Below are 21985 nucleotides of genomic sequence, written 5' to 3'. Positions count from 1 at the left end.
AGGGCTGCTCCCGGGCCTCCTCGCTGTCTACCACCAGCGGTAATGGGCCAGGGCGCGGTTGGCCTCAGCCATCTTGTGCAAGTCGTGCTTCCTCTTGATCACGGGGCCCTGGTTGTGAAAAGCCTCCAGCAGCTCGCTCGACAGCTTCTCTGGCATCAGCGTCCGCCGGTGCTTGTGCTCTCGGCACTCAGTGATCATCCACTTCATGGCTAGGAAGCGGCGACGGCGGTCAGTTAGGGGCACAGGGACCTGGGTGAGAAAGGACATGGGTCACTGGCCAAAGGGCTTGCCAGGGCAGGGGCCTCTGGCCTCCTCGGGCTCAGACGAGCAGCCACTAGTCTCTTTGGTTGAGTCCAGTAGGGTCCCTGAGAAGCCTGTCCTTTCCTTCACCTGTGGGTGAGCTCAGGTAGCAGACATAAGAGGCACTGGCTTCGCAGACCTCCTCGAGCCATGGCCCCTTTCCCTCCTATGCGGAACTCTGACAAATTGATAAAAGCACCAGTTGAGAAAAGCCCGGTTATCCGGGGTGATTTTGCCACCTCAGACCAAACATGACCTCGGTACAATAATTTCCAGACCCTCGCTAGGTGCTAGTCAGCAAAGATGGAGACAGTGAGAAAGTACCTACCCTTACAGAATCTCTCCTGGAAAAGGAGACGACTGCATCACAATGAAAATCAAATGACAGCACTGAATAGAGATTTGAAGCCGGGCGTGGTGGCGCACGCTTGTAATCCCAAAACTTAGGAGGCTGAGACAGAAGGACTGCAAGTTTGAAGACAGCCTCAGCAAGTAGCGAGACTCATCAATCTAGCAAGACCCTCTTTCAAAAGTAAAAAATGGGGTTGGTGTAGCTTGGGGGTAAAGTGCTCCAGGTTCAATTCCCAGTACCATACACACAAAAACAGCAAACAAAAACACTTGTGAATAAAGACTTACATGATAGAGATACCTAGGTCAGTTCAACAAATAGTGCTAAGTCATCAGGTATGAGTCAAGCAGTGCACTAGACACTGGCCGATGACGGGATAGCAGCACAGCTCCTCACCAGGAGAAGCGTAGTTTAGACACACAGGATTCTGGAGAGAGGGGAGGAGGATGTGCTCCCAGACGTCATTCAGCTGCTCTGCCCTCTCCTTTTCCCATATTCTGCCTGAGATTATTTTTTCTTCTTCTTTTTTTTTTTTTTGTGGTCCTGGGGACGGAACCCAGCGGCTTTCTACCTCTGGGCTACACTTCCAGACCTATTTTATACTTTATTTGGAAACACGGTCTCACTAAGTTGCTGAGAGTCTAAGTAACTGAGGCTGGCTTCGAACCTGCGCGATCTTCCTATCTCAGCCTCCCAAATGCTGGGATTACAAAGCGTGTGCCACCATGCCCAGCTTATTCGTTATTTTTTGAAACAGGGTCTCCCTGAGTTGCAAATGCCTCACTAAGTAGTAGCTGAGGCTGTCTGCGAACCACAATCCTCCTGTCTCAGCCTCCCAAATAATGCTGGGATTATAAATGTGGGCCACCACGCCCTGTTTCTTCTTCTCATTATTATTATTATTACTATTACTATCATTCTCCTTCTCCTTCTTCTTCCAGTATTAGGGATGGAACCTGGAACCTAGGGACATTCTACCTCTGAGCTACACTCCCAGCCCTATTTTTTTTTTTTTTTTTATTCTTTACTTTGAAACAGGGTCTCACTAAGTTGCGAAAGGGCCCAAGTAGCTGAGGCTGGCTATGAACATGCAATCCTCCTGTCTCAGCCTCCCAAGTACTGGGATTACAAGTGTGTGCCACCACACTCGGCTTCCAGCCTGATATTTTATTATTTATATCATTTTTTAATTTTTTGGCCGTACTGGGGATGGAACCCAGGGGCCTTCTACCTCTGGGGTACATTCCCAGACCTCTTTTTTTATATTTTATTTGGAAACAGGATCTCACTAAGTTGCTGAGAGCCTAGGTAGCTAAAGCTGGTTTCGAACCTGTGCAATCCTCCTGTCTCAGCCTCTCAAGTACTGGGATTAGAAGCATGCATCATCATACTCGGCTTTTATTCTTTATTTTGAAACAGGGTCTTACTGAGTTGAAAAGGGCCTCACTAAGTAGCTGAGGCTATCCACAAACTGTGATCCTCCTGTCTCAGCCTCCCAAATGCTGGGACTGTAAGCGTGCACCACCACGCCTGGCTGTTATTTACTTATTTTTTATTTTTTATTATTTTTTTGCAGGTCTGGGGATGGAACCCAGGGGCATTCAACCTCCGAGCTACACCCCCTGCCCTATTTTTTATTCTTTATTTTGAAACAGGGTCTCACTAAGTTGCAGAAGGCCTCACTAAGTAGCTGAGGCTATCCTCGAACCATGGTCCTCCTGTCTCAGCTTCCCGAATGCTGGGATTACAAGCGTGTGCCACCAAGCCCGGCTTGGCTTTTATTTATTTTGAAACAGGGTCTCACTAAGTTGTGGAGGGCCTAAGTAGCTGAGGCTTGCCGCAAACCTGTGATCCTCCTGTCTCAGCCTCATTGGTACTGGGATTAAAAGTGTATATCACAACACTAGGCTGCCTGTGATTTTTATACTAGAGGAGTCAGAAGATTAGATCAAACAGTACTTAGTCTCTAAAGAGCTATCAATCTTGGCTCAACTTTGGGACGTCCCACTTTTTTTGTTGTTGGTATTGGGGATCAACCCCAGGGTTCCTCACATGCCAAACAATTCTTAGCACCGAGCTATACTCCCAGCTGCCCATTCCCACCTTACTTCGATTGGGGGCAATCCTGTAGTCTTGCCAGACCATTTACCTGGTAGAAATGGCCACCTTTGAGGATGGGTACCAGCCCAATCACCGGCTCACAGTTTTTCAGTGCTTGATGGAAGATGGTATAGGGGTTGCGCTCAATGGCTGCCCGTTCCTCTGCAGAAGCAGCACGGTACTTCTCAAACTGCTTCCTCTTCACAGTTTCCAGAGTCTGCAAAGGAAATCAGTGGAAGACGCTGCTCCAGGTTCCCCCAAGAGTTTACCTAGCTCAGCTAATGCCTTTCCCTGCATTCACATCGCCCATTTCTTCTATAGCAGTACACCGCCTCCCTCACCCAAGACAGAGTTCTTAACCACCTTCCTCTTTGCCAGGTTGGGACAGAAAGAGTGGGCTGACGTGTGCGTCAGTAGGCGACTCCTGCAGGACTTCATCAAAGCCTCTACCCCAGCTTTACAGGGCAGTTAATTTTATAATGACGGGTGTATGATCCATTCTCTGATTTTTTTAAGCTAAATGGAAAGAACAGAGCCCAGTACAAAACCAGAAGGAAAAGAAAGCCCGCAGGAGAGGAGGGCACTTACCTGGGTCATGAGGGATCTGGCCAGTACCTTGTTCCCTCCTTTCATCATCATGTTGGTGAATTTGCTTCAGGGAGAAAAACAACACGTTTAGCTTTTTCTTTCTTTTTTTTTTTTTTGTGGCACTGGGGATTGAACCCAGGGGCATTCTATCTCTGAGCTACACCCCAACCCTATTTCATTTTTATTTGGAAACACGGTATCATCTCTAGGCTGATGAGAGCCTCACTACTTGCTGAGACTGTCCTCGAACCTGTGATCCTCCTGTCTCAGCTCTCCGCCCCTGTACTGGGATTACAAGCGTGCACCACCACACCCGGCCACACATTTAGCTTTCTACGGCTTGTGTAAATCATGGAATCCTTACTCGAGGCCCTCCCTGAGGCGGTCTTTTTTTGCACTCTGTGCAGTAAGAGTGTTTCCATCTAACCTGATTAATGGATCTGCAAACACGGAGCATGTTTTTGTCGCTGGAGCAGCTTTGATAAGCTGAGTCTTCTTCAGCTCCTGGTCATTCTTCTCCTCCGTGGTGAGCTCCGCCGCAGGCTTGCGGTAATGCTCCTTGTCAGTTACAGGATCCCTGAATTCCGGACCATAGCGGCTCCACCTCACCTGGGTGAGCCTGGGAGAGGGAAGCGGAGGGGCAGACAGAAAGCTGACTCCACAAGGGAGCTTGACTTAACAATGGGTATGCCTACCAACCGGCCGACGAGGCGAGCAGTGCGGCCATCAGCCAAACCTGACCCGCATGTGATTTTTCTCTCATCCCAAGAGGTAGGAGGCCCTCCCCCAAACAGGCCGGGAACGCTTCCTTCTCCACTGCGCGGTACGGACAGGCGCATCTCCCTTCCCACCTTTCTAGGAGCTGGTGGCTCAGGCTCTATGCTCTTGAGCGGAGCCCCACTTTCAGCTCCGAGTCAGAACCAAAACCAGCCTGGTTTCTCGGGCCCAGGGGCATCACTACATCACTAAGCCTTCAGACTGCCCCAAGGTCACGGAGCTAAGTAAGAGGCTTGAACTCGGCTACGTCGCACCCCCAGGGCAGTGCAATCTCCAGGGCCAGCGCCGCCTGCCCGTAGCTGTCTTCCTTCCCCGCAGGTCCCTCTGCGAGGACCCCAGCGGCGCTCCCAGCTGCCCGCCGCCCTCTCACCCTGGAATCCGCCGGACAGCGCGCTGCCCGCCCAGCAGCAGGGCCGCGCAGCCCGGTGCAGCCTTCAGCGCGGGGGCCGCCATCTTGGCCGGCTGCGAGGACCCCACGGGGCTGCCCGCGGCGCGCCTGAGCGAGTGGCGGGAGACAGGCCCCCGGCGCTGCGTTTCACCCCACTGATCCAGGCGCTAGGCCTTTCGCCCTGCGGCGAAGGGAAACACTCGTCTTCCCGTTACCCGTCGCACACTGGCGCGGGCTCCGGCAGAGGCGCCCGCTCCTCTGAGGACCCCATGCAGGCCCCGCCCCGTCCCAGCTCGCGCAGACTCTCGCGAGATTTGAGGCCGCGGGGTCGGCCCGGGCGGCTGCAATATGGCGGAGGCGGAAGGGGAGAGCCTGGAGTCCTGGCTGAGTGAGTAGCCGCGGGCGCTTCTGTCTGCCCTCGAGCCGCCCGGCGGCCCTGTCCTCACCCCCGAGGCCCGGCCCGGGCTCCGCGCCGCCGCCCGGCAGCTGGCGCCCCGGCGGCCCGCCCCGGCCCGAGCATCCCGCGCTCACGCCCCTCGGCGAGGCGACCCGGCCCTGCGGCGCAGCCCTCGGTCCTCTCGGGCCCCGGCCCGGGGAAAGCGACGGTCACGGTCTGCGGGTTGACAGGCATCGGTGCTTTGGGGAGATTGTGGTGGGGCTGCTCCCTGACCTGACTCCGGGACCCCTGTCCCCCAATCCTTGGGAAAGGATTTGAACGGAAGCTCTGGGAGCTGTGGGTGCCGACGGCCATCCACACACACCCGCCAGCTTCAGCGTCGTGATCCTAGGTGCTGGAGGAGGGGCCGTTGTGCTTTGAAGAGAGAGTTAGTTTCCAAAGATAGTGACACAGAGAACAGGTATACGTAGTGTGTTAAATCGACGTTGGAACCTCCCCCCCCACACACACACACTTGACATCCTAACAGGATAACCCGCCCTGGAGTGAAGCAGAGGATTACAGTGTGGAGCTGTGGCTCTAGCGGCCTGTTGCTGTGCTTGATCATGCACATTGCTGTAAAGGAATACGATTTAGCAGGCTGTACTCGATTGAAGCGTACGTGAACTTTCCTAAGTGGAGGCCTTTTTAAGTGGAGACAGAAATTGGACCGGAAAAGAGACGTAAGATGCCTAGATAATGCTTTGTGCTGGTGTCTCTTATTCAATAGCCTCCAGGCTCTTGAGGGTGATGGCTCTTGCCTCCAGTTGCCTGATCTTTCTTAAGAAACCCCCTTGAGACACGCCAGTAATCCTAATATTTGGGAGGCTGAGACAGGAGGATTACAGGCTTCAGGCCAGCATGGTAATTTCGGGAGACCCTGTTTCAAAATAAAGAATAAAAATAGGGCCGGGGGTGTAGCTCGGAGGTAGAATACTCCTGGGTTCCATCCCCAGTACCACAAAAAAGGGAGGGAGTGAAATGGCAGTAGAGCTGGGAGGTAGAATGTCCCTGAGTTCAGTCTCCTGTGTATGTGTGGGTAGAATGCCCTGGTCTCAGGGCCCAGTGTCACACATACAAGGAAGGGAAGGAAGGGAAAAAAATAAAAACAGGTTGAATTTAGGACTTGAAGGAAGGATATCCCAAAAGGGAGAAAAAACAAGATTATGTTTGAGAAGTCTACTGTTGCAGGCAGGTCACAAAGCTGTCTGGATATATGGAACTGTTCTCCAAGAAACACAGAGTGCTCTACAGATGTTTACTAAAACCTATTACCAATTATACTAGCAAAGTGGGTTCTGCTGCCACAATTTCTCAAAATGAGAACACCCTGACTCCAATCAAACCACTTGACTAGAACCACTCAGCTGGCTATAACCATCATAAAATTGGTTCTTTGTTTTTTGCATTCCTGGGGATTGAATCCAGGAGCAGTGTACCTCCAAGCTACAACTCCAGCCCTATTTTATTTTGAAACAGGGTTTTGCTAAGTTGCCCAGGCTGTCCTGGAATCTGCCATCTTTCTGTCTCAGCCTTCCAGGTGCTAGAATTAATGCATGAGCCACTATACTCCTCCCCAGCCTCCTCTCCTTCTTTTGTTAGTGGGAGATTGAATCTAGGGGCATTCTACCTCCGAGCTACACCCCTAGCCCTATATTTTATTCTTTATTTGGAAACAGGGTTTCACTGAGTCATAAAGGGCCTCACTAAATAGTAGCTGAGGCTGTCCGCGAACTGTGATCCTCCTGTCTCAGCCTCCCAAATACTGGAATTACAAGCGTGCACCACCACGCCCAGCTCTTTTATTCTTTATTTTGAAACAGCGTCTCACTGAGTTGAAAAAGACTAAGTAGCTGAGGCTGGCCATGAACCTGCAATCCTTCTGTCTCAGCCTCTCAAATGCTGGGATTACAAGCGTTCACCAACATGCCTGACCTTTTATTTATTTTTGAAACACATCTCACTAAGTTGTGGAGGGCCTCTCTAAATAGCTGAGGCTGGTAGAGAACCCAGATCCTCCTGTCTCAGCCTCCCAAGTACTGGGATTATATGTTGCTCCATTACGGCCAGCTACCCCAAACCCCTTTTTTAAAATGTTTTAGGTTGAGACAGAGTCTTGCAAAATTGCTAAGGCTGGCTGAGACCACGAGGATCACAGGTTCAAGGTCAGCCTCAGCAATGTAGTGAAACTCAGCAACCTAGTGAGACCCTGTTTCCAAAACAAAAAAATAAAGGCTGAGAGTATAGCTAGAATGCCCCTTGGTTCAATCCCCAGTGCCACCAAAAAAAAAAAAAAAGAAAAAATTTGAGAACAATTTCCTCGGGAAACAGCCAATTGTTTGATGATGTGGAGGGCGCCATCCTCTTGGGGCATGCAGTAGGGTGTTAAGCAGGAACGGCTGGCTCAGTGAACTCCTATAGGGCATGGGGAGAGAGAAAGCTGGGACATTAAGACCAAGTTCTGAAAAGCTGGGCGTTCTAGCCCAAGCAGCTTAAATTCCTTCAGTTATCAGGTCTCTGCTCTTCCTGTATCTAATGAAACTGGTGCATTAGGATTGATACAGGAGATCTACATAGGATGAGTAAGAACAGAAATTTTGGAAGTAAGGAGATGGAGTGGCGGCAGGGACAAGAAAGAGATTTAAAAAGGAATTGAGAAGGAAGGGGCCCTGTGACTGACAGGGATGGTGAGGAAAGGGAAGGGGTAAAAAATGGGGTTTCACACCTGAGTGCCTGGGAGTAGGGGTCAAACGAGTGTGTGTGTGCAGTACCTGGGCCTTGCATATGCTAGGCAAGCTGTTCACCACTGAGCCACTTCCCTGGTCCTTTAGTTTATTATTATTTATTTATTTTATTTATTTTTTGTGGTACTGGGGATGGAACCCAGGGACATTCTGCCTCTGAGCCACACTCCAGCTCTATTTTTTGTTGTTGTTCTGGTGTGGTACTGGGGGTGGAACCCAGAGGCTTTCTACATCTGGGCTATACTTCCAGACCTATTTTATATTTTATTTGAAACAGGGTCTCACTAAGTTGCTGAGAGCCTCACTAAGTAGCTGAAGCTGGCTTTGAACCTGTGTGATCCTCCTGTCTTGGCCTCCCAAGCGCAGGGATTACAAGTGTGTGTCACCACACCCGGCTAGCCTTATTATTTATTTTCTTTCTTTCTTTCTTTCTTTCTTTCTTTCTTTCTTTCTTTCTTTCTTTCTTTCTTTCTTTCTTTGCAGTACTGGGGATGGAAGAACCCAGGGGCATTCAACCTCCAAGCTACACCCAGCCGTAATTTTTATTTTTTATTTTATTTTATTTTATTTTTGGTGGTACTGGGGGTGGAACCCACAGGCTTTCTACCTCCGGGCTATACTCCCAGACCTTTTTTATATTTTATTTGGAAACAGGGTCTCACTAATTTGCTGGAAGCCTCACTGAGTAGCTGAGGCAGGCCTCCAACACGTGTGATCCTCCTGTGTCAGCCTCCCAAGCGCAGGGATTATAAGCGTGCGCCCCGGCTTATTGTTTTTGTTTTTTTGCCGATCTGGGGATGGAACCCGGGGGCATTTGACCTCTGAGCTACACTCCCTGCCCTATTTTTTTATACATTATTTTGAAACAGGGTCTCACTAAGTTACAGAGGGCATCACTAAGTAGCTGAGGCTGTCCACAGACCGTGCTTCTCCTGTCTCAGCCTCCCAAATGCTGGGATTACAAGCGTGCGCCACCATGCCCAGCTCTAGTTTTTTGGGGTTTTTTTTTGGTGGTGGTACTGGAGGTGGAACCCAGGGGTTTTCTACCTCTGAGCTATACTCCCAGACCTATTTTATTCCTTATTTGGAAACAGGGTCTCACTAAGTTGCTGAGAACCAGCCTCACTAAGTAGCTGAAGCTGGCTTTGAACCTATGTGATCCTTCTGCCCCAGCCTCCCAAACACTGGGATTCCAAGCCAGTGCCACCATGCCCAGCTTCTGGCTCTAGTGTTTTAAATTTTGAGACACCATCTCATGCTAAGTTGCTCGGGCTGGCCTTGAACTTATGATCCTCTGGCATAGCTGAGATTACAGGTGTGTGCCCTGTACCTGACACCAAACAGGCGTTAGAATAGTAGCACTACTTATAGAAATAGGAACTCAGTAAGGAGAAGTGATGAGTTTGTTTTTAAACTTGCTCCTGTGCCAAACTGACATCATAATTATGAACTGCCTGTTTTACGCACTGATTATTCCCCGGGTCCCCCCAGTCCCTCCCCTAGCACATGTTCAGCCAGCAGGGCACAGCTTCCTCCAGGGAAGGCCTGTGTCTGCAGATTCCTGCAGTCCCTCCAAGTCTAGCATGCTGCTCATCCATCTCCTGTGGGTGCCTGAGAGGGACTGTAAGTGACTTAGTTTCTCTTTTGTTTCAAGACTCAGCACTGCAGGTTGACCTTGATCTCTTTCCAGCCCATACCCTTGCATCTGTTAATTTCCTTTTTTTCTTTTTTTCTTTTTTCCTTTGTGGTGCTGGGGATGGAACCCGGAGGCATTATACCTCTGAGCTACATCCCCAGCCCTATTTTGTGTGTGTGTGTGTGTGGGTGGGTGGGTCTGGGGATGGAACCCAAGGGCATTCGACCTCCGAGTTACACCCCCTGGCCTATTTTTTATTCTTTATTTTGAAACAGGGTCTCACAAGTTGCAGAGGGCCTCACTAAGTGGCTGAGGCTGTCCATGAATCATGATCCTCCAGTCTCTGCCTCCCGAATGCTGGGATTACAAGTGTGCACCACCATGCCCAGGCAACCTGTGTAATTTTGTGGGACTCCGTCTCAAAAAATAAAAAGAGCTGAGGATGGAGCTCATTGGTGGAGTACACCTGGATTCAGTTCCCAAGAGTGGGAAAAAAAATCCTTAGTCACAAGAAATCAGAATATTGGAACGTGTGTGTGCACATGTATGTGCGTGTGTTGAGTGTACTTCTGAGTTAGACCCCCAGCCCTATTTTATTATGTATGTATTTTAGGGGCACTGGGGAATGAATCCAGAGGCATTTTACCTCCAAGCTACACCCCACCTTATTTTATTTTGTTTTGAAACACCTGGCTTGAATATAAGAACTTTTAAAAGTACCCTTTCACCAGAGGCTTGGAGGAGCATGGGTGTTTAAAAGGATGTATATCTCAGTCTCCATTTGTCTTCTGACCCTACAGCCCTAAATTTAGCAAGTAGCTTGAGAGTGCTTTCTGGAAAAGGCAGATCAGATCTAAGTCAGAGATGGGAACGCATTTAACCCCCCTCAGCCATCCCTTGCAAGCACAGGTTCTGGGGGGAACTTAGAGGAGAGCCCAACCCAAATACTACTGAACTTCGCATTTAGCACCAAGGTTGGTTGGTTGGTTATTGATTTCTTCTCTTTTGTGATCCTGGGGATTGAATCCAGGGGCATTCTACCTTCAGGCCACACCCTCAGCCATATTTTGAAACAGGGTCTGGCTAGGGAGCGTCTCACTACTTGTTGATGCTGTCCTCAAACCTGTGATCTCCTGCCATCCTACTAAGTACCGGGATTATGAGATTTCAAACCCCAATGACCTTTTGAGCACTCACCAGCATCTGTCTCTGTTTAATTTTGACAGGCCTTTTAGTCCTCAGGGTGCTGGATTGTCAAGCCAAGATTCAGTTTGTTTTATTAGAAGGATAGACTGAACAATGGTTGGCACATAGTAAGGACTCCGTGTTGTCTTAACAGTGATGAGCATTGTGTGCGACTTTAAAAACATTTAAAGTAAGTGGGCCAGCGCTTGGGAGGCTGAGACAGGAGGATCGCACAGGTTCAAGGCCAGCCTCAGCTACTTACTGAGGCTCTCAGCAACTTACTGAGACCCTGTTTCCAAATAATATAAAATAGGTCTGGGAGTATAGCTGGAGGTAGAAAGCCTCTGGGTTCCACCCTCAGTAGCCCCCCCCCACAATAATAATAATAATAATAATAATAATAATAATAATAATAATAATAGGGCTGGGGGGCTGTTACTAAGAGGTAGAATGTCCCTGGGTTCCACCCCCAGTACCACCAAAAAATAAACAAAGTACGTGGGGCATGGTGGCACATGCTTGGAATCCCAGTACTTGGGAGGCTGAGACAGGAGCATGGAAAGTTCACAGCCAGCCTCAGCTACGTAGTGAGGCCCTCTGCAACTCAATGAGACCCTGTTTCAAAATAAAGAATAAAAATAGGGCAGGGGCTGTAGCTCGGAGGTAGAATGCCTCTGGTTTCAATCTCCAGTCCCCCCCCCCCCCCCGACACACAAAATTTAAAGTATTAAAGAATGTTAGTTTTGAAATTTTATTTTTTATTTTTTTATTTTCTTATTTTCTGCAGTACTAGGGTAGAACCCAGGGGCATTCTACCTCCAAGCTACACCCCCAGCCCTATTTTTTATTCTTTATTTTGAAACAGGGTCTCACTGAGTTGCAAAGGGCCTAAGTAATAGCCGAGGATGTTTGCAAACTGTAATCCTCCTCTCTCAGCCTCCGAAATGCTGGGATTACAAGCTTGCGCCACCACACCCGGCTTGAAAAAAATATTTTTGATGTATCTTTAAAAAAGACTCATTTGAGCCAGGCATGGTGGCACGTGCTTGTAATCCCAGCATTCGGAGGCTGAGACCAGAGGATTGCGGTTCGCAGACAGCCTCAGCTACTTAGTGAGGCCCTCTGCAACTCAGTGAGACCCTGTTTCAAAATAAAGAATAAAAAATAGGGCAGGGCTGTAGCTCGGAGGTAGAATGCCCCTGGGTTCCATCCCCAGACCCGCAAAAAAGAAAAGAAAAGACAAGACTCCTTTGTGTGAAGCACTGGGATTGAACCCAGGGGCATTCTCTTCTGAGCTACACTCCCAGCCCTAATTAATTAATTAATTGATTAATTTTATTTATTTACTTACTTATTTTGAAACTCAGGGGCCTTCTACCTCCGGGCTACACTCCCAGGCCTATTTTTATATTTTTATTTGGAAACAGGGTCTCTTAAGCCAGCTGAGGCTGGCTTCGAACCTGCACGATCCTCCTGTCCAAGCATGCGCATTACAAGCGTGTGCCACCACACCCGGCTATTCTTTATTTTATCTATTTATTTATTTATTTTTGTTGGTACTGGGGTTCCTGGAAACGCTTCTCCGGGCTATACTCCCAGACCTATTTTTTATATTTTTATTTGGAAACAGGGTCTCTTAAGCCAGAGAGGCTGACTTCGAACCTGTGCGATCCTCCAGTCTCTGCCTCCCAAGCGCGGGGATTACAAGCGTGTGCCACCACGCCCTGCTTTTTATTTTTTTAAAACAGGGTCTGACTCAGTTGCAAAGGGCCAAAGTATTAGCTGAGGATGTCTGCGAACCATGATCCTCCTGTCTCAGCCTCCCAAATGCTGGGATTATAAGTGCACCGTCACATCCGGCTAATTTATTTTTATTTGGAAGTAAGGTCTTGCTAAGTCGTTAAGGGCCTCACTAAGTTACTAATATGCCACCACATCTGACTGAAAATAATCTTTTTGTGTGTGTGTATAGCACTGGGAAGTGAACCCAGGGACTTCCTGCCTCTGAGCTACACCCCCAGCCCTATTTTATTTTCATTTTCAAACAGGGTCTCACTAGGTTGATGAGAGTTTTACTCTTTGCTTCGGCTATTCTCAAAGCTGTAATCCTCATGTCTCAGCTTCCCAAGTACTTATTTTTTATTTTTTTGGTGGTACTGGGGGTGGAACCCAGAGGCTTTCTACCTCCGGGCTATACTCCCAAACCTTTTTTTTTTTAATATATTTTATTTGGAAACAGGGTCTCACTAAGTTGCCGAAAGCCTCACTAAGTAGCTGAGGCTGGCTTCGAACCCGTGCGATCCTCCTGTCTCAGCCTCCCAAGCGCGGGGATTACAAGCATGCGCCACCACGCCCAGCTCCAAGTCCTTTGTATAAAAATAAAATAGGAAGCTGGGCTTGCTGGTGTGTGCCTGTAATCCCAATACTTGGGATGTTGAGACAGGAGGATCAGAAGTTTGAGGATAGTGTAAGCAAGTACTGAGATTCTCTTAAACCTGGTAAGACCTTGTTTCCAAATAAATAAAAATTCATGCTAGGGGTAGAGCTTGAAGATAGAATGCCTCTGGGTTCGATCCCCAGTACCACACAAGAAATATATTTAGAAAATCATAGAGGAGGGTGTATAGCTTAGAGGTCATATGCCTCTGGGTTTAATCCCCATGACCCTCCTCAAAATTGCGCGCGCATGTGTATGTAAGCACGATTTGTTTGTTGCTTTTAACAGAACTATCAAGACTCCTCTAAAATTTGAAAGCAAACTTTTAGTTCCTAAAAATTGTGAAGAAAATCTTCCATTATGTTGTCTTTGCTCTTCATAACAGCTCTCCTCTTCTTCTGTTTTAAGATAAAGCCACCAATCCTTCCAACCGCCAGGAAGACTGGGAATACATAATTGGCTTCTGTGACCAGATCAACAAAGAGCTTGAAGGGTGAGTCTCAGCACCGTTAGGGCCAAGTGAGAGCGAGGTGAGGGCTGCGTGTAGCACCCGGACACTGGCCCAGGAGGGCTGGCCAGACGGGCCCACGCTGTGTGCTGACTGCTCTGCTCGTCCCGCAGGCCCCAGATCGCTGTCCGACTGCTGGCCCACAAGATCCAGTCTCCGCAGGAATGGGAGGCAGTGCAGGCCCTGACGGTAGGTCTGCAGCGGGAGATGACGGCAGCAGGTCTCCCTCGCCCAGCCTTCGCTCATGCACTCGGGCCCTTGGTTGTTCTCAGCACTCATGTTGAATTGCTGTCAGAAAGGCTTGACACGGCCGGGCGTGGTGGCGCACGCATGTAATCCCCGCGCTTGGGAGGCGGAGACAGGAGGATTGCGCAGGTTCGAAGCCAGCCTCAGCTACTTAGTGAGGCTCTCAGCAACTTAGTGAGACCCTGTTTCAAAAATAAAATATAAAATAGGGCTGGGAGTGTATCCCGGAGGTAGAACGCCTCAGGTTCCACCCCCAGTACCACCCCCCCAAAAAAAAAAGAAAGAAAGGCTTGATACAGGCTACATGTATCTAGAACATGTTCATCTGCTGGTTCACAGTGAACATGCCACATTGAAGCCTTGGGGCTTCAAAGATGACTGAGATCTGGGCAAGGTGATGCATGCTTTTAATCCTAGTCTTTAGGAGGCTGAGACAGGAGGATCACAGGTGCAAAGCCAGCCTCAGCAAGTTAGTGCGGCTCTCAGCAACCCAATGAAACCCTGGCTCCAAATAAATAAAATTGGGCTGGGGGTGTAGCTTGAAGGTAGATTGCCTCTGGGTTCAATCCCCAATACCAGACACACACACACACAAATGACCAAGGCGCCTTCCCTGGCGATGTGACCACACGGTCACAGGAGAGGCTGGCAGAGCAGGGGAGGATCCAGGAGACAGGACCTTGAGTCCTTCGCGGGGCTCAGAGAGGCTTCTTGAGGTCTTGACAGTTAAGAGTTGGCCAGCTGAAGTAAGCAGTTTGTTCAGCAGCAGAAAATAATACCTGACTAGGAAGAGGTCACCTTGACGGGCGAGCCCTGTGTTTTCTCAGATGAGGGAATTCAAGCTGAGGAGCAGTGTGGTGCTCAGGTGCCTCCCCGCTCCTGAAGCCAGAGAGCTGCTGAGCTCAGAAGAAGCCAGGGCTCGCTTGTGGAAAGGACTCTGCACCCCCAGCCAGAAAACGTTAATGACAGCCAGGCTGGTGGCGCACGCTTGTGATCCCAGCATTTGGGAGGCTGAGACCGGAGGACCGCGGTTCGCAGACAGCCTCAGCTACTTAGTAAGGTCCTCTGCAACTCAGTGAGATCCTGTTTCAAAGTAAAGAATAAAATATTGGGCAGGGGGTGTAGCTTGGAGGTCAAATGCCTCTGGGTTCCATCCCCAGACCCACAAAAAAAAAAAAGAAAAAGAAAAATGTTAATGACCCTGGGCCTCGGTTTCCCTCGTCTATAAAATACCAGGACACGGTCGGAGAGGATGGCTCCTTCCAGTGCTGGGAGCCGGGCTGTCTTGGGGTCTGGGTCTCGGCATTTCTTACTCGGGCCTCTGCCTGGCATCTCCAGCAGAGGCTTTCCATTTGAGTGGAGCGTGAGCGTGCGAGTGATCCTGTGCTGAACCTGCACTCCATGTCCATGATGACCTCCTTCATCTGGGAGTATTCTCTCCCCACCATCTGGGTGTCAGGGTCAGCATGCTGGAGCCAGGAGCTGCCAGCCACCACCACTGAGCGCCTCTCCTCTTTGTGGCTGCAGGTATTGGAGGCGTGTATGAAGAACTGTGGGAGGAGATTTCATAACGAAGTGGGAAAGTTTCGTTTTTTAAATGAGTTAATCAAAGTCGTCTCTCCAAAGGTCAGTTGGTGATAAATTTCCTCCTTCCTAGGGACTTCTTTTGGTACTGGGGATTGAAGCTATACCACCAGACCCTTTTTTTTTTTTTTTTTTTTTTTTTTTTCGGTATTGGGAATGAAACCCAGGGGCATTCTACCTCCAAGTGACACCCCCAGCCTTATTATTTTTATTTGGGAACAGGATCTCACTAAAATTGCTGTGGCTGAAGCTTGTCTTGAACTTGCAATCCTCCTGTCTCAGCCTCCCGAATGCTGGGATTACAAGCGTGCACCACCACGCCTGGCTGCCCTGTTTTAGTTTAGTAACGGGGGTTGCTGAGGCTGGCTTTTAAATGTGCAGTCCTCCTCTCTCAGCCTCTTAAGTACTGGGATTACAGGCATGCACCACCATGCCTGGCTTCTGGGGTCTTCTTGTGTGTCCCTCCCTCCGTATCATCTTACTGGCCTTCGCCCTCAACCCCTCCACAGAGCTGAGCCCTGTCCTTTCCTTGCAGTGGGAGGGCTCATAGGTGGGGAGATGAGCCAACAGGCCAGGCCAGGCGGCCACCTCCGCCGACTCCCAGTCAGAGGGCGGCGGGGTGCGGCAGTGGCTGCCCCTGGGGAGGGCCTGGGCCCCACGCGCGCATGGCGGGTGTGGCTGTCGGGGCCTCTCTAGCGTGGTATAAGGAGCTGGCTGCCCTCAGCGCTCACTTAAAGCAAAGGGGAGGCTTTCTCACAATAGGCATTCTCACGGTTCTTCAGGGGAAAATGCTGTCAGGTTTCAGGTAGTTTGTACACGGACATGCAGCGCTGAGCTCCCGGCCTCGGCCCAGACCCTTCAGATGGACACAGCCACGCCACTGAGGTCCCTCCCTCCCCTGCTCCATCACACACACTTAGCGGCTCCTGGGTCTGAGCTGTGGGGCTGTAACTAAAGAGCAACGCGCTGTAGCTGTGGGGAGAGCCTGCCTCTGCCTCCAGACCGCAGTACTAGGTTCTCCCATTTCCTTTTGCCTCCTAGTACCTGGGGGACAGGGTGTCTGAGAAAGTGAAGACCAAGGTCATAGAGCTGCTTTATAGCTGGACCCTGGCCCTGCCGGAAGAGGCGAAGATCAAAGATGCCTACCATATGCTGAAGAGACAGGGTAGGTGGCCACCTCCCTTCAGCCTCGGGGCGGTCTTGAAGGCTGGCCACACAAGGAAGAGGGGACTGCCTCTTTCCCACCTGCAGTGGCATTGGCGGCAGGGCAGGGCTGTTTGGGATTTGTGGGGGAGGGTGTGAGCGGCCTGGCCCGTCCCTGCTCCCCTTACGGTCTCGATCTCAGTGCTGTGGCCGTGGTGTGTGCAGAGGGGATGGCGAGACCACAGCCTGAGTGGCGCTGCCCTTTCAGGTATAGTGCAGTCTGACCCACTGATCCCCATGGACAGGACGCTGATCCCCTCTCCACCACCGCGTCCCAAAAACCCTGTTTTTGATGACGAGGAGAAATCGAAGGTATCGTCTCTTCTGTCCTGGGAGGCGCGCGGGGAGCGGTGGCGGTGGCGGCAGCCTTTGAGTGGCTCGGTGCTGGAAGTGCCAGTTCTCCCCTACCTCTGCTGTCCTTCCCTTCCAGCTTTTAGCCAAGCTGCTGAAGAGCAAAAACCCCGATGATTTGCAAGAGGCCAATAAGCTCATCAAGTCCATGGTGAAGGAAGTGAGTGCAGCGTGGCCACCGCACAGCCCCGGGCGCTTGGCCTGTCCTCCTCGCCACCAGCCCTCACTTGGCGCTGGGGCAGGGGCGCCTGGGGCAGAGAGCAGCGCACAGTGGGGCGCTGGGCGCGGGGTGTCACTGTGGAGGAAGTGGGTTGGCGCGGAGGCCTGGGGTTCCTGCGCCCACTGGCGGGGCGGAGCTCCGGGCCGCCTGTCTGGTGCGGGGCAGGCAGCAGGAGGGCGGGAGCTCACTGCCCCGGCCTTGGCTGAGCAGGATGAGGCTCGCATCCAGAAGGTGACCAAGCGCCTGCACACCCTGGAGGAGGTCAACAACAGCGTGAAGCTGCTGCACGAGATGCTGCTGCACTACAGCCACGAGCGCTCGTCGGAGGCGGACAAGGAGCTCATGAAGGTGCGCGGCCCGGGGCTGCCTGCGGCCTGAGCTCGTTCCTCCGCCCGCAGCAGGGCAGGGGTAGTGGCGCCCATTACCCCTGGCAGCTCACGTACCCCGGGCTGGAAGGGTTGAGTGGGACTCCAGGGCTGCGCCCCGTACTCCTCCTGGCCTGCTGCCTCAGGGACAGCCGAACAGAGGGGCTTCCTGGTCCTGGTACTGGTGGTGAGGCCCAGGCCGGGGCTGGGTTGGCGCTTGGGGTCTGAGGCACAGGCCAGCCTGGGAGGCAGGACGGCTTCGCTGCACCCGAGACTGATCTGACACAGGGTGACTGGAGCAAGTGCGCTCCGGTTCCAGCTGTCAGCACCTGACCCTGTGCTTTGGGGAGCCCTGCCACTTGCTGGGCACGGCTGCCGAATCAGACAGTTACTGAGGACCGCTTTATTTGTACTTTGTGTGTGTATGAAAGAGATTCTGGAGATTGAACCCAGGGGCATTCTGCCTATGTGCTACACCCTCAGCCCTGTTTTGTTCTTGTTGTTGTTTGTTTGCTTGTTTTGTTTTTTGTTTTTGTGGTACTGGGATTGGAACCCAGGGACATTCTACCTCTAAGCTACACCCCCCAGCCCTATTTCTTTTCTTTTTTTTTTTTTTTTTGGTGATACTGGGGTTCCTGGAAGCCCTTCTACCTCCGGGCTACGCTCCCAGACCTATTTTTATATATTTTTTTATTTGAAAACGGTCTCTTAAGCCAGCGCGGCTGGCTTCGAACCTGCAGGATCCTCCTGTCTCCACCTCCAAAGCGCGGGGATTACAAGCGTGCGCCACCATACCCAGCTATTTCTTATTTTTTTAACTTTGAAACAGGGTCTCACTGAGTTGCAAAGGGCCTCACTAAGTAGTTGAGGCTGTCTGCGAACTGCAGTCCTCCTGTCTCAGCCTCCAAAATGCTGGGATTACAATACATGCGCCACCATGCCTGGTTTGGCTTTACTTTTTACTTATTTGTTTTTTGTACTGGGGATTTGGACCCAGGGGCATTCTACCTCTGAGCTACATCCCCAGCCCTGTTTTATTTTCTGTTTTGAAACAGGGTCTCACTAAATTGCTGAGGCTGGCCTCAAACCTGCAGTCCTCCTGCCTTAGCCTCCCAAGGCCTGGGATTACACTATTCCCGGCCTTACTTTTTATTTTGAAGCAGGGTCTCGTTGAGTTGTGGCGGGCCTCCCAGCTGCTGAGGTGGTCACGAACCTGGACCCCCGCCCGGCTGCAGCGGTGACTGTTGTGTGGGTCTCTCCCAGGAGTTGTTTGATCGGTGTGAGAACAAGAGACGTACTCTGTTTAAGCTAGCCAGCGAGACGGAGGACAATGACAGTAGTTTGGGTGAGTAGAAAGGAAAGTGGTTGGCAAGGAAGCGCCAAGCGTGTGGACACGTGTGGAAGCTGTCCCAGCCGGGAGTGAGGAGTTTCTCTGTTCTGCTCTAGGGGACATCCTGCAGGCCAGTGACAACCTCTCCCGGGTCATCAACTCTTATAAAGCGGTTATAGAAGGGCAGGTCATCAATGGTGAGGTGCCAGCCTCAGCCGGACCTGACTCTGAAGGTGAGATGCTGGTTCTGCCGGGCCCTCCAGAGCAGCCGGCCCCGTGGGGCCCACAGGACCTGGGGGCCCAGGTCTCCCGCAGCCCTTGGAAGTAAAAGCAGTTGAGTTAGGCCAGAGGCTAGGGTGTTGGCTGCTGTGCCAGTCCTGCCTCCCACTGCACAGCCACTGGAATGATTCTTCTTGTTCCCTTTCTGTTGACCCATCCAGGGAACAGCCACTGCAGTAACCAGGGCACACTCATCGACCTGGCTGAGTCAGAGACACCTGGCAGTTCACCCCCAGCCTTGGCCCCAGCACCTGCCCCGCCCTCCTCAGGCATCCCCATCCTCCCTCCGCCCCCTCAGACCTCAGGACCCCGCAGCCGCTCCTGCTCCTCCAGCCAGGCGGAGGCTCCCCCGGGGCCCGACGGCACAGGCAACGCCCTTTCCTTGCTGGACGAGGAGCTGCTCTGCTTGGGTACGCCTGGCCCGCCCCGGAGGGTAGAGGGTGGCTGTATGGAGCTGCTGGAGGGCCTAAGCTGCCATGAAGTTGGGAGGCCTGGGGGTCTCTAGTATGCATCTCATCAAGTCCAGCGTTCCTCAAGGTCACCAGGACCACCTTCCTGGTGGACATGGTGAACTCTAGATCACACTGTGCTTTCTTCCCGGGAGACCTTTTACCTCGCGTGCAGGGATGTAAGGGAGCCCCACCTCCTCGCCCACTGATGTCTCTTGTCACGTGAGCCTTCATCAGGACGCTGCAGCCCAGAGCTTCTTACCAAATTTTCTTGTGTATTCTCAGGCCTCAATGACCTGGCTCCCACGGCTTCCCCCAAAGAATCAACTGGAAATAGCCATTGGCACCTGTTCCAGGTAGGGGTACATTCATGGTGACATCACTGCAGTGTCCTCTCCCCAGACCAGGCTCTCAGCCGCACTGAGCTGGAGCCTGGGCTCTCACAGCTGGGCCAGCAGGCTGCTGCTGGCAGGAGGCCCTCCCAGCCCCTTGCTTACTTACCATTTCCTTTGCAGAGTGAGCAGTCCAGCCTGGACTTCTTCAGCCCCAGGCCAGGGCCCACTGTTGGTTGCTCAGAGGGACCCCTGCTCCTGTCCTCCGGCCCCACCTCAAGTACCTCTCCACCTCGACTGCCGCCTCCCTTCCCTGCTCCCATGGTCCCAGCCAGCACCCCTGCTCCCAGCGTGGGCTCCTTCGTGTTCTCATCTGGACTTGCCCCAGCTTTGGCCCCAAAGGCGGAGCCCACAGCCCCAGAGTGCCACAGCTCGGGCCTGGGCGACAGCTCCCTGCACCACCTGGATGCCCTTGATCAGCTTCTGGAAGAGGCCAAAGTGTAATGAGTGAGGAAAGCGGTGGGGAGGCTGAGAGCTGGACCTGGCACGCAGAGCCGGAGGCGGCCTGGGATGGGGTCCCTGCTGGTCTCCAGGCTGGAAGCAGGCTGTGGGTGGCAAGCCGTGGCTGGCCCGGAGGGCCATGGTACAGGCTTGGCCAGCGGCTCTGGCCCACTTTGACTTGCCTCCTGTCCTTCCTGCCTCCCAGGACCTCAGGCCTAGTGAAAGCCGCCTCCCCCCTGTTCCCCAGCTCCGCCCCCGCCAAGCCTCTCCTGACCTCCGCAGGGCCTGGCAGTCCTCTCTTCCAGCCGCCAGCCTTTCCGTCCCAGGGCAGCCCCATGAGGGGGCCCGAGCTCTCCCTGGCCAGTGTGCACGTACCTCTGGAGTCAATCAAGCCTAGTAGGTGTCGGAGGTGGGAAGGAGGTGCTCTAGGCGTGTGATGGGTGGATATGGGTGCTCTACGCAGAGGCAGAAGCCCCTTGGAGCTGAGTGTCCACTTACCTCCTGCTTGTTGCAGCCTGGAGACCTTACCCCGACTCCGTAAGGGAGCACTGCAGCCCTTCTCACTGCTTGACTTCAGGGGCGGCAGCAGCTCTAGGGCGCCCAGTGCTCTTCTGCCTACCCACAAGCCACTTTCTTGTAGGCAGTGCCCTTCCTGTGACAGCCTACGATAAAAATGGCTTCCGCATCCTCTTCCACTTCGCCAAGGAGTGCCCTCCAGGACGGCCTGATGTGCTGGTGGTGGTGGTGTCCATGCTGAACACAGCTCCCTTGCCGGTCAAGAGCATCGTGCTGCAGGCTGCGGTACCCAAGGTAGTCCTGGCTCCTGCAGCCTCCAGATGCTAGGTCTGCCTTATCTTGAACCCACTTCCTTGAGGAGCTCCTAGTAGCCAGGAGATGGCAGTCTCTGTGTATCTGATGTGAGCCGACTGATCAGGGGTACCTTCAAAGGGGTTTTTCTACTTTCTCTTCAGTCAATGAAAGTGAAGTTGCAGCCACCCTCTGGGACAGAACTCTCTCCCTTCAGTCCCATCCAGCCACCGGCAGCCATCACCCAGGTCATGCTGCTGGCCAATCCGACGAAGGTGAGCAGGGAGCCCCAGGGGTCTCAGCTGCCCAGACTAGACTGAGCCCCTGCCCCAGGCCTGAGGCAGCCTCCCAGGGGCAGTGTGACCTGCAGTATTCCCTCCCTCCACTGCCCCAGATGTGCCTGAGCCTTGGTGGATATGGTGGGGCCAAGACCTCTAGCACAGAGGGCCGCAAGGGTAGCAGGGAAGAGGGCATCCTGCCAAGGGTCTCCCTTGGCCAGGATCTCACTCACCCGCTGCCCTCTGTCACAGGAGAAGGTGCGGCTTCGGTATAGGCTGACCTTCGCCCTGGGGGAGCAGCTGAGCACAGAGGTGGGCGAGGTGGACCAGTTCCCTCCTGTGGAGCAGTGGGGGAACCTATGACCCCAGAGGATGCTGTGATCTCTACTTGGAAGCCAGGCAGGCTGCCCTGAGACGGAGGGTTCCAGTCCAGTCACGGACGGCAATGCTTGTAGCCTTGACGTGGATCAGGGGGCCCTGGGCATTCCTGCTGGGAGCCAAGCTGCTGCTGTGATAATCTCGCCTCCTTGGGCCCCCTAAAAGGACCTGTTTTTATCTTACCTGTGTGACTTGAAGCGGCCATATACCG

The 21985-nt window shown here is 52.4% G+C and overlaps 2 protein-coding genes across 4 annotated transcripts; one reads left to right on the top strand and one right to left on the bottom strand.

Annotated features, from left to right (window-relative positions):
- Window positions 1-27: 27 nt before the first annotated feature.
- On the bottom strand, window positions 28-4776 carry MRPS7 (mitochondrial ribosomal protein S7; the record flags this gene model as incomplete). The annotated part of the gene is made up of 6 exons (XM_080714126.1): window positions 28-249; window positions 2802-2969; window positions 3341-3404; window positions 3768-3959; window positions 4488-4645; window positions 4732-4776. 6 exons carry the CDS (start codon window positions 4774-4776, stop codon window positions 28-30), a joined length of 849 nt encoding a protein of 282 aa, XP_080570252.1.
- A 77-nt stretch (window positions 4777-4853) lies between these two features.
- On the top strand, window positions 4854-21759 carry GGA3 (golgi associated, gamma adaptin ear containing, ARF binding protein 3; the record flags this gene model as incomplete). Of its 3 annotated transcripts, XM_080713242.1 has the most annotated exons (17): window positions 4854-4893; window positions 13352-13436; window positions 13565-13640; window positions 15225-15323; window positions 16323-16446; window positions 16693-16796; window positions 16915-16995; window positions 17266-17403; window positions 18684-18765; window positions 18867-18983; window positions 19191-19439; window positions 19764-19834; window positions 19994-20310; window positions 20517-20707; window positions 20952-21121; window positions 21283-21393; window positions 21649-21759. In XM_080713242.1, 17 exons carry the CDS (start codon window positions 4854-4856, stop codon window positions 21757-21759), a joined length of 2166 nt encoding a protein of 721 aa, XP_080569368.1. The 3 variants fall into 3 exon arrangements, with proteins under 3 accessions (XP_080569368.1, XP_080569369.1, XP_080569370.1); XM_080713243.1 differs by lacking the exon at window positions 15225-15323; XM_080713244.1 differs by lacking the exon at window positions 19191-19439.
- Window positions 21760-21985: the final 226 nt, after the last annotated feature.

Source organism: Muscardinus avellanarius (assembly GCF_963383645.1).
Source record: "Muscardinus avellanarius genome assembly, chromosome: 16".
NCBI lineage: Eukaryota > Metazoa > Chordata > Mammalia > Rodentia > Gliridae > Muscardinus > Muscardinus avellanarius.
Note: the sequence above shows the minus strand (reverse complement) of the source record. Positions and strands in the feature narration are given on the sequence as shown.